Raw genomic sequence first — 12,986 nt, 5'->3', positions numbered from 1 at the left:
TGGGACACACACTCCAATTCTGTGAAATGAATGAACGTTGCAGCTACATGATGCTACTAGCACATTCACATCATCTTTCTTCTTACAGGACACACTACTTTCATTTGATGTAAAAGTAGGCATTGGACACAAACCATGTTTAATATGGACATAAATCCAAGGACACCTGGCTATTTTATTATCAGTGATGCTGCCCCCTGTTGGCCGATTGAAAAAATGCAGGCTTAAGGCATTTGGGCATTGGAATGACCTTTTAAGCTCCAGAGGTCGTCCCTTAAATTATAGACAGCTGTAAAGGTCCCTTGTTGTGAAACGTAAAATAAACATGTTTTTTAAATATATTTAAAGCATGTGTGGGTCTCATATAAATAATGTGAAAGTGTGTGTCGCTAAACAATTTACAAATGTCATGGGGACTTTCATAAGGTTGTGATGTTACTATACTTTTTAAAGGTAGAAAGAAATATGCCATGTGATCATAATTATAGCCTAAGCATTTAGCAACTGAACAGTGGGACACTTCCCCATAGTTAGAAACCCAAAGTTAAATGTAGAGTGAATATTGCGTTTAGGTGGTCGGACATCAAACTCCACATTAACTATACCCACTAACGATATACACTTCATAAGTTCATCATATGTCTGGCGTTGCTTATAAACACAGTTCCGATCATTTCAATTGTGTTGCAGAAAAAAATATTTGTTAGTGATTCTGTGTTTGTGCTTTTATTTCTCCACCCGTACACATTGTGCAGTCAAAGGCACGTCCAAACAGAACACAAGGTGCCAAAAAGCAGAGCAGAGGTGTCTTCCTCTTACTGGATATCCCCAGTTGCCTTCTCTTCTGTGATTTCACAGGAACTCCCATTACTATTGCAGACGGGTACCTTGCTTCGGAAACACAATCAATACTCTTCCATTAAGGTGATGAACGGTCCGTTTCCCCAACATTCTGCAGTCAAGACAAATTCTCAGGAACCACTGATCCAAATCAGTCAATGTGGCCATGACAGCACTAAAGCCAGGCGATGTGAAGGGTAAAGAGAGTTGCTGAGTGAGGAAGTGCAGCCAACTCCTCCATCCCTACTGCGGCAGTCATCTCCTGTAAAGCATGCTATCATTCAGAAGTCAATCCATACAGACATTTATTCCTCAAATGTAGAGCGAGGGATACATGTTTTATCCATCAGCTCTCTGAGGGTTGGATCTTGTCTAAGAGGTAATTTCAAACTCAATTTAAATTGAGTCTGGCAGATTATCAACGTAATTTTAAGCTTTAGAAGAGAAATGTAGACGTTGGTTATTTCCACCCTGTTCTGGCCTGTAATGGTAACTGACTTGGCACCTGTGGAAATGAAAAGTAAGTTCCAAGAGAACATATTTCCCTAGAATATTATCAGCCAAAATTCCTATCATCGTTTAACAGCCAACAAAACACACACACTGTGCTTTAATTTATAGAAGAAATGCAAATATATCCTTCAAGAAACAGGAATTTGCTTACTAATATAACAGGTAAATATTTTGCGAAAAGCTTGGCAAAGGCTGTTCATTTAATAAGGTCAGTGTTGTTAGCTTGCTCGGAAAAAGAGTTTGCCTTTAATTTAACAGCTGACATGTTCTACTTGGGTAAACTGGAGAGAAATGCAGAGTGGCAAAGCAATTACTGAGTGACTGACAGGCTTGCAGCTGAACAAGAAGCAAAACCGAGAGGACACATTCTGAATAATGTTCAAAGAAAGTCCACATTTTCCTGTGAAATAAAGAGAATGGTGTAAGTGTAAATGCCAGTGACTGCTAAAAATATCCAATTAGGATCATTGAATGAGAAAAATTGTAACTATTTTAACAATTACAAATACATATTCGACTGCAACATTACAGTTTACCGCTCAAAAGCTTGAACACACATAATAATACCATAGAAGTGTCAAAGTTACAAAGATTTCACATGTAAAAGTCAATAGATACTCATCGTAAAGTTGAAAGAAAAATCTGCTGCACAAACCGCAGATGTGGATTTACAGGTGTTTTCTATGCAGGCAGGGAGAATCTAATTCAAGACATTGTTGAGAATAATTATTTGAAAAGCTTAATCCCATAGAGGGCCTAAAGTGTGGCTAACGATGATTGTTTACAAAAGATTAATCATTTAGCCTTTCATTTTCAAATGATAAAGCCAGACTACGAGTTCCAGTCACAATAGCTGGATTTATGAGGATGCACTTGGTTTGAGCTACATGCTAACATCCCCATGCTATCAGGTGACAATAACAATGAAGTTTAGCAAGTAAGATAAGGACATTTTGGCTCCAGATGCATTTCTTTCTGACCCTTAGACCTTCTTCATGACCAACAAAGTCAAGACAGAAGTACTGCTCCGTTTTAAGCTGCAGCCACACGAGGGCGATAACGGTCGTATCCGCCACAGTTCTCTATCAGATAGACGGTTCGGCCACACGAGGCCGACAGGGAACGCAGATAACGATAACGATAACGGGTCCCAAGGTGGGTAGATCTGCGGACGAAACGCTCTGGGGGGCCAAACGGCTCCGTGTCTATAGGCCAGACCACCGTCACACAGCTGATGGTGATTAGATAATCATGATCAACCCTGGGGGTGAGGAGGATCAATCCAGAGGCCCTCAACCAATCAAAAGAGTCAGGAGCTAGAGCAAATGAAAATGACATCAAACAAAACAAGATCACTATAAACATATTGATGGAAAATAAGAGAAAAAGCTCTACATTTTGTAACTCTAAACCCTTCAGATAAACACTGACTAAAACATTTGTGATGGATCATTCATTATGTTCCATGCCTCACTAATCAAAGACTTAAAACACTTCATTCATTATTTTAAAACGTATACCATGTTTATCATCTGTGTTTAATTAGCTAAGCAAATTACATTTGAAGCTAATAAGAACCTGAGTTGTGTATAGTGTCAACAGTTGTAGCTTCATTTGGATTCATTTTCCCGGGCAACGTAAATGTGTGTACAACATTTCTGTACAAAGAACAAATTGTAAGAAATGTTTCTGAGACATTTCAGAAGAAGCTGCTCCATCAACAAACAGGATGGTTGTCATTGCCATCCCTAAAGACATTTCACAAGCATGGCTCAAATCCCATTACAAGTACCTAGAGTCCAAGGTAACTATAAAGAACTTGTTTTGTCGAAAGGTAAAATAATAAATATAAAATAAATGTGAAAGTCCTAACATTGCATAAGCTGGAACCAAGGAGTGTTTGCTACTTCTGTTTGATAAATGACTCAAAAGTGTTCCAATTAATTATCTGTCTGACAGATAATCGTTTCATCACTATTTTTCTTTGTATCTACGGTAATTGTGACTCTTGCTATTTCTAGACCTCTGTGGTACTTTCTCATAGTAACTCCCCCTGAACTGACAAAACGTCCCTTAAACTCTGCTTTAAAACACTGTCAAAATCACTGCTGGTGCTATTTTGCAAATCCGCATGGAACAAACTGAATGACATCAGGATGAAGGACTGTCCCGTTAATTCATTAATCTCCGGCTAGTGTCAGATGATCTGAATAACAATAACATCCACTCTCACTCTCTCCCCAACCTAATTAATGAAAGTGTAACGTTGTGGTGTCAGGCCGCAGATATGTCGTATATTAAAGCTGACAGGAGCCACAGCCTTCTCGCTGTGACCCTGAGCGGTGGCTGCATTTCAGTTCTGGTAAAGAGAAATGTCGGGAACTGGAGTCACCTTTCAAACAAAATGCACCAATGGTCCCCCAAGCTGGGAAATTGCTTTCCGTCAGAAAAAAACACTCCAGTGCCGGAAATGTCCTTCAGCAACCCCTGATACACAAGCTGAACAACACTCCACTGCAGTGTTGTTCGGAGGGAAACAGGGACTGCATACAATGATTATAATCAACAGTTACAACCTCCACAACTGCCCCCTGTCTGCTACTGTTTGGATCATACGGGCTGATTCTCCTCTTGTTGTTTCCTATCTTCTTCCAACAGCACTGTTCCAGCTGATTGTGTAACTGAACAGACTTATGTAACTGGAAAAACAGCAAGCCAATAACGAGTATAAGAAATGTTGTGTTCGTTGTGCTGACACCTAACAAGCCATTGACATATAGCTGTGTTCAGTCAGTAGCTTAATCCTGTGACCTGGTTGCACCCATGATGGATGCTGTGGCCCTGTGATAAAATGGCTTGGCTTGAGTAGCTGTGCCTGTCAAAGGGTCTCTCCTTATAGCCACTGTCATGCTGCCCTCTTCTGATAGCAGGTGATAGTGCATACTGTAGAGAGCCATCCTGTCAGTGTCCGTAACAATCAACAATTATGTGCACCAAGGAAGTTATGTGTCTGTCTGCAGCGTTACAGAAAAAAAGAATGCCCTGATTTTCATGAACTTTCTCCTGAACTCTCTTTTATCACCAATATACAGTAAGTTTGACGCTCTGAGACCTTCACAAGGTATTTTAAAACTAACTCAAGCTAAATGTCTCCATGAAATCTGCTGTGGAAATTCCTGGTTCCTTGGAGACAAATGATAATGTTTTTCGTGACACCCCGGTCTTTCATTCAACAAAACATGGCCAATTTGCTGGTGTAATAGTAAACTGAGAAATAAAGGCACTGAATAATGCTTTCGCTGCTGCAACACCCTTAGATTCTTATTTCCTTTATTATAAAAGAAATACTTGTAAAGGCCATAACCAGGTCTTTAAACAACATTTCTGGTGTTTTCAAGTCTTACGTTAAAGAGTGTGATACACTTTAATCCAGCTACTGGACATTCTGAAGAATTTGGTTGCTAAGCCATGTTTGAAGAAACACTCTCCTTAAAAGTATGTCCTGCTGCTGCCTGCATGTATACTAGTTTAATTTGATGCCATGCTGCCCTCTTCTGACTCCACGTGGTAAAGTGGTTTTCCATTGGTGCTTAATGATTTCATTCAGAAACCAGGACACTATTGTTATTTAGCTGACAACTTTATCCAAAGCAACTCTCATACACCTCAAAACAGAAAATGGGGAAATATTAGTTAAGTATCTTAAGTCCCAAATGTTGACTGCAGGGTCTGGGAATCAAACCACTGACCCTCTCATTAGTAAATCAGCAGATTATAACCCCTAAGCCACAACCATAATTTTCACATTCATAGTAATTTACCTATTGACGTTTCAGTAATATTCACATTATAAAAACAACCAATTAAATATTTGTGTTTCTGTGGCATGAAAAGCAGGTTGCTTATAGCCACAAATGACTGATTGCCAGTGAAAACAGCTAATTGACGTTGACAGCCTATTGAAGTTTAACCCTAAACATTTTTTTTAATCAAGGTAATGAACTTTCCAACCTAATGTAGTTGGAAAAAAGGGCGTATGGGCTCGACTGTGTCACATTTGAACCCAATAATGTTGGGTTTTTTCACTACAGAAGATATAAGTTACCCCAGTGCAGGAGTTACTCTCTGCCTAAATGGTAGCGTTTCAATCAAAATGGTATTTACTAGTTAAGATATTCAAGAACTGTTTAAATTGTTGGCATGAAGATACGCCAATTTTCTCACTTCCCATTTCAGAACGCCTACAGTACACTGCTCTGCTTCCTTTCAATAAATGGCTAAATTCTATTAAATCTTCTCTCAGTTCAGCCTTGCTTTCTTCTTGGCCTACATTTACACACACCTGTAACTCATTTGTGTCTCTGCCACTTAATAGACGGTGTCTGTATTTCACTCCAACACCCTGATGAAGGCTTTTATCATTTACTGTATCTGAAGTGTGTGGCTGTCAGCCATGTAATAGGCTTTTTATTTTACACAGTCAAGACTTAAAGTGCCTGGGGTTATTTTATTCCTCAGTCACTGCTTCGCTTCAGAGCAAGACCATACATCTGTTGCTGAGTTTTATCTTAAGGGGAATCTTTGGCATTTATCAACCTGGAACCATTTCTCCCTGGATTTTGTGTCTGAGTAACTAATGGGGACAACAGTTTTTGGAACTGTTTAGTAACTTCAAGCTCCATCAATTAACATCGAATAAATTGCTTGTTTTTCACGGGAATTCTCCTTGAGAGGTACTTGATTCGACACAAAAACCTTTCATAATGTTTCCAGACAGTTGTTACAACAATCTGAGACTGTCAGTGGAAAAACAAGTGGCACTTTATTACCGACGAGGTGGAATTGCATTGAAGATTGCAGTCCTGTTTTGTGGCTGCAGTTTATTGCTCAATAATGGACCAATTCCAGAAATGGATGTCCATTTGTTTCTTAGAAGCAAAAATCTTTGGAAAATTAGTCAAAAATACAGTTAATTGCTCTGCGGACATCATCACTATGACCTGACCGGGAATGACCTTTCTACAAGCAGGAAACAACAAATATGTCTCCAGGGGAAATGCGATGTGCTTACTTGCTGTTTAATGTTGTTTTATGTATGTAATAAGACAAAATTATTTGTCTTTCTCTGTTATAGTAAGACTTAATGTAGCTAACATTAGCAGATCATGTACATAGTAAAGTTAGTATAAGTTATAAGTACAGTTTTAGCCATAGGACTAACTAAGTGAGATCTGTGTAAAGCTAGCTAACTTAAGCTAACGTTAGCCACCATTGCAACTAGTTAGGCTATCACTAAAAGTCCTGAGTGTTTGGAATTGAACAACAGTATGTTTATGCCTTCTTAAATCTACTTTTAGTTTGTAGGAAGAACATTGATTCTTCTTTTAAAAAGGTCTATACTTGCACAATCCCAAATAGTCTGTAATCATTAGATAATTATGGGCCATTTTTACAATAGATTCTATACTACAAATGTGCCAACATTGTATGAGATATTTGGTGTATAGTAATTTTCCCTACTATAAAACCTATACAAAAAAACAGATATAGTTCTATAATGTTTGTATGCAGTTTGAATAAATGACACATCTATAGTCCTCACTCTTTAAAAGCGACAACTCCATAACATGGTAACTCATTAGAGGTTCATTTAAAACACCAATTACCTATTAGAGGTTAATTAAAAACACAGACATCCCATTTATCAAATCTGTCCCATAAAACGTTCACAGACTTGCATCTTGAGTGGTATGAACTACTTTAAAAAACACATCATGAAACACGTGAACACTGCAGCGCACTGATCTTTAAAATAGATTTTATTTAGCATTTTGTAATTCAACAGTTTACGATATACAGCTGACAGGACTAAGACATTTCAATGGATTTTGGCCCTAAAGGTTGAAGAACAGACATCGTTAGATTGACAGATATATATGATAGAGGATACCAGAAGGACTGTGTTCTCTATTCTCGCTTTTTCTCTCCACTCCTCCCATGAAACAATGTACATTGGCATAGCGACAACACAGCATTTGTCCACTGACACCAGCACAGTTTATTTCAAACAGACCACTGAAAGTAAGACATTATTTACCCAACTTGGTTTCTTTTTTTCAAATGATTATTCTAATTATGTTTTTTCCTGTTGCTTAGACGAATGACTTCTTTAAAGTGCTGAAACATAATGGTATGTTTATGTGAGCAGTAGTAAGAAATTCAAGAGGTAATGTTCTGTAATTTACATAGAACCACAGAAACAAGGTGAAGTCACAGTTCTTTAGTACAGTAGAACACTTGTGCAGTGAATTTGTGTATAAAAATGGTCAAATGCTTCACGTAGTTCTTCAACATCAGTGACTTTCTTCATGACCACTTCAGTGTAAGATGACAATAGGCAATAGCATATTAGTATCTGAAGACATGGGTCAGTTATGAACTATTTTCAATTGTGTTGATCTTTTTTTTGTAAGTGTCCTGTAGGACGTAGTTGGTCAAAATATAATAGTCACTATACCTTTGTCTGATGGCACACAATTGTCTAAAATGTCCACATAAAACAAAATGATGTCCTGATATTATAATTCAGAGCTGCACAAGAATGAAAATGTGAGTTAATGGGTCCTGATGCTAAATCAATGTTAGAGGCTGAGTAATTTTGGTGTTTTGATTTTGCTAATATTTAAAAATATTGTAACAGCTAGACAAAAAAAAGTTCAGTTAAGGGCCACTGAATATTAAACCGTAATGTACGACTGTTGGCACTGCACTGTGTAAAATGTAGTTCCTGTGATATTGTTCTTTTAAAAAAAGCATCGTCATGTAGCTGCAGCCGCCATCTACACCAGAGCTCACCTTAAAAACGAACCATTCTTTCGTAGTTCAAGTTTCGATCCAAAGATTTTGTTTGGAAATGCTTTTTTAATATTAGCTGGCTTTATCTTAACGTTTCAATGAATACTTCAAAAACAACAAAAAAAGTAGTGACATTTAACATTGGATAAACAATTATTAAAATCTGAAGATAAAATATGTAGTTTTCTTTCTCTTCTTTTAGTACAACAATTTTTTTTCTTAAAAGATAGACTATATTATTAGCAGAATAAGACTTGGCTAGTTCTGATGGGTTAGAGGTACATCGACATCAACACTTACACTACTCCTGCTCTACATGCAGGCTCAGCAGTACGAGCAAATCCACTACACACAGAGTACACAATACACCTGACGTCTTCTACATTACACTACAAGAAAAATGACAAATCATAAAACAAAATGAAACATTACCCGCCCTCCCCGAACCCGCAAAAACAAACTTACCCCCCCTCGAAATAAAAGCAAAGATGAACACACACATACACAGTCCGATTATATATTTTTTACATTACTGTACAAAGGGAGGAAGAGTTGTGGGGGGCAGCGGAGTAATGGTAAGGGGTATGTAGAGCGATAGCATGGAAACATGGTGGCTAAGCCTCACCTACTACAGCATGAACACGAGACAGGCAACCTTAAAAACAGGAAATGGTCTGCAAGCTGTCCCAATATGCACTGAGAATAATAACTTCGTATTGACCTTTTCAGCAAACAAAACCTCATCTAGAAAGTGCAGCACTCCTAAGATTGGAATTTTGACTTGGAGTAAGCAACGCAATATCTTTAAATAAGTAGGTGGTGAATGTATTGTTTGATAGAGCACCAGAATGTAAAAAAAGACAACTAACTACCAACCAAGGATACAATTCTCCATATATGGAAACAGTCATTGCACTGTATGTTTCTCTTAACAAAGCTGTTCAAAACTTGTGTAGAAATGTGTGCTTTTTCAGAAGCTCACTGTGCTTATCATGATTTATTTGAACTACTGTGCTTAGCATTGACCACCCTTCGTCGCTTCCTTAATATGTAATACTTTCTGGTGTTGATTTTTAGTTCACAGTTCCACCTCTGTTGTGCGTACTACCCTGAGTGTCAGCATCACCCCATCTTGTGGATCACAGCAGGGAGTGCACTGTCATGTAAACAAAACTTCTAAGTAAATCATTGTGGGGAATAGTGGTCAAAGAAAACAAAGAATGTGCGGATATAATCTGAAGTGGTGCATCATTATTTCTGAAAATTGTTGAAATGACTAATAAGCATCAACATACAGACATTATTCATGGGAAATATGCTTTTTTTCTTTCCTTCTTAGAATTGGAAAATAAATGAATACCACTCTGAAATATGAAGTTGGAGCTAACATCTGCTCAGCTTGGCATAAATTCTTTAGTCGTTATGCTAAGCTAAGCTAGCCAGGTGCTGTCTGAAGCTTCATCTTTACTATAGACACATGCAAGTAGTATCTCAATCTTCTCAGCTAACTCTCAGCAATACATTTACAAATAGTATTATACTCCTTTAAGTCTCTCTATCCATAAATATGTTGTTTACAACATACAATTTGTGTTTTATGACACACATGCGAATACTGTTATTGTAGCCCCGTAGTTCTCCAGACGTGAAGGAACATTACAGCCAGACCTGATGCAATCCAAAACAATCCTCCCTGCCTGGAAAGCTAAAAGACAAAGGAACGTATGATCTTCACACAGCTGTCGAGATGACAAAAAACACAACTCACGTATTTGTTCTGTATTTAGACTGCCAGAAACCTCTACGACCACACTACTACAAAACCAATCCAATTGAGCATGCTATAGAGACCCCCTCTCTGTCCCTCCACAACAAAACCACAATGAATCAAGTCACAGATGAGGAATGGTAAACACGGTTAATTATGATTCTGTAGTTTTACATGTTTTTTGTACAAAATAAACATATGCTGTCTTTATAATTATTTACTAAGTTACTTTACAATAATGAGAGGTAAAAAGGAGATTTTTACTGAGAGAACGATACTATACAGCTACATTTAAATCTACATCATTCATTTAAGATTTTTTATTCTGTATTCTTCTGGAAAAAAGCTACATCTCTCTCCGTTTTTTGTCTCTCAACCAGTCACAGCTTGATTCAGAGATTGAAAAGAAATACCTGTAAATACATTAAAGGTTCCACTGACTGTAAAAGACTGACACCATACCAGCATTTCTGCGATATACAGTATATAATGTTGCCAAAAACATGTGCAGGTAACTCAGGTAATGTTTTTGGTAACATGCCTTAATGGGGCAGATTGTTATGACCTATGGGAGACACAGACTACGACACACCTAGCTACGTCCTCTAGCCCGGTACCTCCTTCACATCCCAAGATGCATTTCACTCAAAAATAATGCCTGGAAGACTTAAGGAGAGATGGCTCTCCTATGAACAGAGTTGCATCTGTACGTTTCATGTGTATGTATAGGTGATTTTAGACAGCGGGGACAAGTGGTTTCGGTCCACATACATTTAACAGGCCACCTTAGTGGAGACAAGGTTTCCACGGGCAAGGAACAACAAGAAACCACAACGTGTGTGTGTGTGTGTGTGTGTGTGTGTGAATGCAGAGGCAGAGAATACAGCACTGTTAACTGATATTCCTCTGCTGAGTTTACAAAGTTTAAGCAGCTTTAGTGGAAAAAGAAGTTACAAATGGAGGACATTTCCACAGAAAATCAGTGTAAGTCGCCATCTCAGGTGTTAAATATGTGTGCTCTGTAAGAACTTTTTGAAGAAGCAGCAGCATAAAATAACATGTTTAGTCTTAAGCTGAGATCAACTATGGTTGAGGTCACTGTGTGCTGTAAAATGTACAATAGTGTGAATGTACTGGTATGAACGAATGTATGCACGTCTTTTCCTGACCGATGCCCATCTTACCGCATTATCAAACTGCAAATGGCCAGTTCAGGCACGGTTCACCCTGCTTCTCTTTATTACAGCACCACTGTGTATCACATTTCAAGTCTCCAGCTGTCAAAACACTGCTGCTAGAAAGTCACCAGTTCCTAAACAGACAAGGCTAACAGAATAAAGGAGAACAGTGTGTGTCTCTATGTTGCTGCATGCACAAAACCAACAGCGTCATAATTGTACTGTACCTCTAACTGCATATGAAGATGTACACGTTTTACCAAAAAAAGTGAAAGGAAAAACAAACTGCATTATTAAATTATGCGTAACAAATTAACAACCCACACACTCACTAACATACACACTCTTTTGGATGATGACCCCATTTTCTTCCTTTCGTCTTTTTTGTTCTTCTTCGTTTTTTCTAGAGACAACACACAGATGGATAGAAGAGGTTAGGATAGATATAATAAGCCCTTACAATATGTAAAGGTCTCCAGCAAATGGGATCTCCCCCACAGAGGACTGTGGGAAAGTGGGGTGAGGATGGAGGAGAAGGAAGAGATGGTGGAGCACTGGCGGGGCGCTGCCCTGGATAGCGCTGACAGAACGGGGGCCGTCTATGCGCTGGGGTTGGGGCTGTTGTGCGTTGTGTTGGTGGAGCCGTTGCTTCCCTGGATGGTGAGGCTGATATCATCCTTCCTCTCCGTCTCCTCCTCCTTCGCCTCTTCCTTCGGCTCCTCATTCAGCTCCTCCTTATCCTTGAGGGGGCGAGCCTCCACAGTTTCTTCGGAGGCCAGGGGGGCGTAGCGGCCTGTCCGGTGCTCCCTCAGTGCAGGGCCCCACTTTGGATGTGGCCGGCAAGAGAACTTCAACCGCTGAGATAGAAAGAGGAAGGCATTACACATCAACCAGAGCAACTTATAACGAGGGGGAAATGTAAGAGTGAGTCAAAAATATATCAAAAAGCTGTTTGTTGGGCTCTTAATCCAAGATTAATCAATTCAATTAAAGGTGGGGTAGGTAAGTTTGAGAAACCGGCTCGAGATCGCTAGAATTTGAAAATACAGAACCGGAGAAAATCTGCCACTTCCTTACAGAGCCCCTCCTCCAACACACACGAACGCGCACATGACCAATGAGGGCACGAGATAAGTTTGTGCACAGATGGAAGGCTGACAGGCAGGTAGGCCATCCAGTTATTTTAGCCGGGCCGGCTCAAATGATTGGTCGTGCTTTTTACAGTACTACAGCTTCCACAGATGACATTTCTTTATGGATTTTTTGTCAAAGCACTTAAGATATTCATTGCTATCGGGATGTTAAGAGCATTCCATGGAATATAACAAAAAGTGTATCTCGAGCCGGTTTCTCAAACTTACCTACCCCACCTTTAAAGACTGAGCTGGAATTTCAACAACAAATTAATCAGTTTAGGCATTAATTATGAACATATGACTGAAAACTACCATAACTGTTGAGGCACTAATTCAACAGCTTTTAATCTGATATTTCACCTAAATTGGACTTTTCTACAGTGCAAATACGGATAATGCTTAAGCTTTAACCAAGCAGCAATATTCTATTGGAAAAGTAAAGTCATTGCAGAAGTGCCTTAAATCTGCCTTCCCTTTAATAACCTACTCTACTGGTAACAAAATGAGTCTGATTAGCATACTTCTTGATTGATATATTACCTTAGTTAATATTTTCCTGACCAGTTCAGTGTCTCAATCGATACTTACTTAAGTCATTTTCACGAGAACATAAGGTTTATTTTTATAATTAAGGTCCCATTTATAATATGCTTCGGGGGGTTTCTACCATTGTGCTGTCCGGTTTGGTTGTTGTTT

General features: G+C 38.8%; 1 protein-coding gene across 3 annotated transcripts in view; it reads right to left on the bottom strand.

The window, feature by feature from the left end:
• Positions 1-7,154: 7,154 nt before the first annotated feature.
• The window catches only part of slc6a9 (solute carrier family 6 member 9), a 64,470-nt gene continuing 58,638 nt past the window's right edge, over positions 7,155-12,986 (bottom strand). For all 3 annotated transcript variants that reach the window (XM_034137238.1, XM_034137237.1, XM_034137236.1), the window contains one exon: positions 7,155-12,011. In XM_034137238.1, the coding sequence (XP_033993129.1) occupies positions 11,754-12,011 (258 nt within the window). In that variant the 3' untranslated portion in view covers positions 7,155-11,753. The remainder of the gene's footprint in view (positions 12,012-12,986) is intronic.

This window comes from Trematomus bernacchii, unplaced genomic scaffold (assembly GCF_902827165.1).
Source record: "Trematomus bernacchii unplaced genomic scaffold, fTreBer1.1, whole genome shotgun sequence".
Lineage (NCBI taxonomy): Eukaryota > Metazoa > Chordata > Actinopteri > Perciformes > Nototheniidae > Trematomus > Trematomus bernacchii.
The sequence above is the reverse complement of the archived record's forward strand: the minus strand, read 5'-3'. Positions and strand labels throughout refer to the sequence as shown.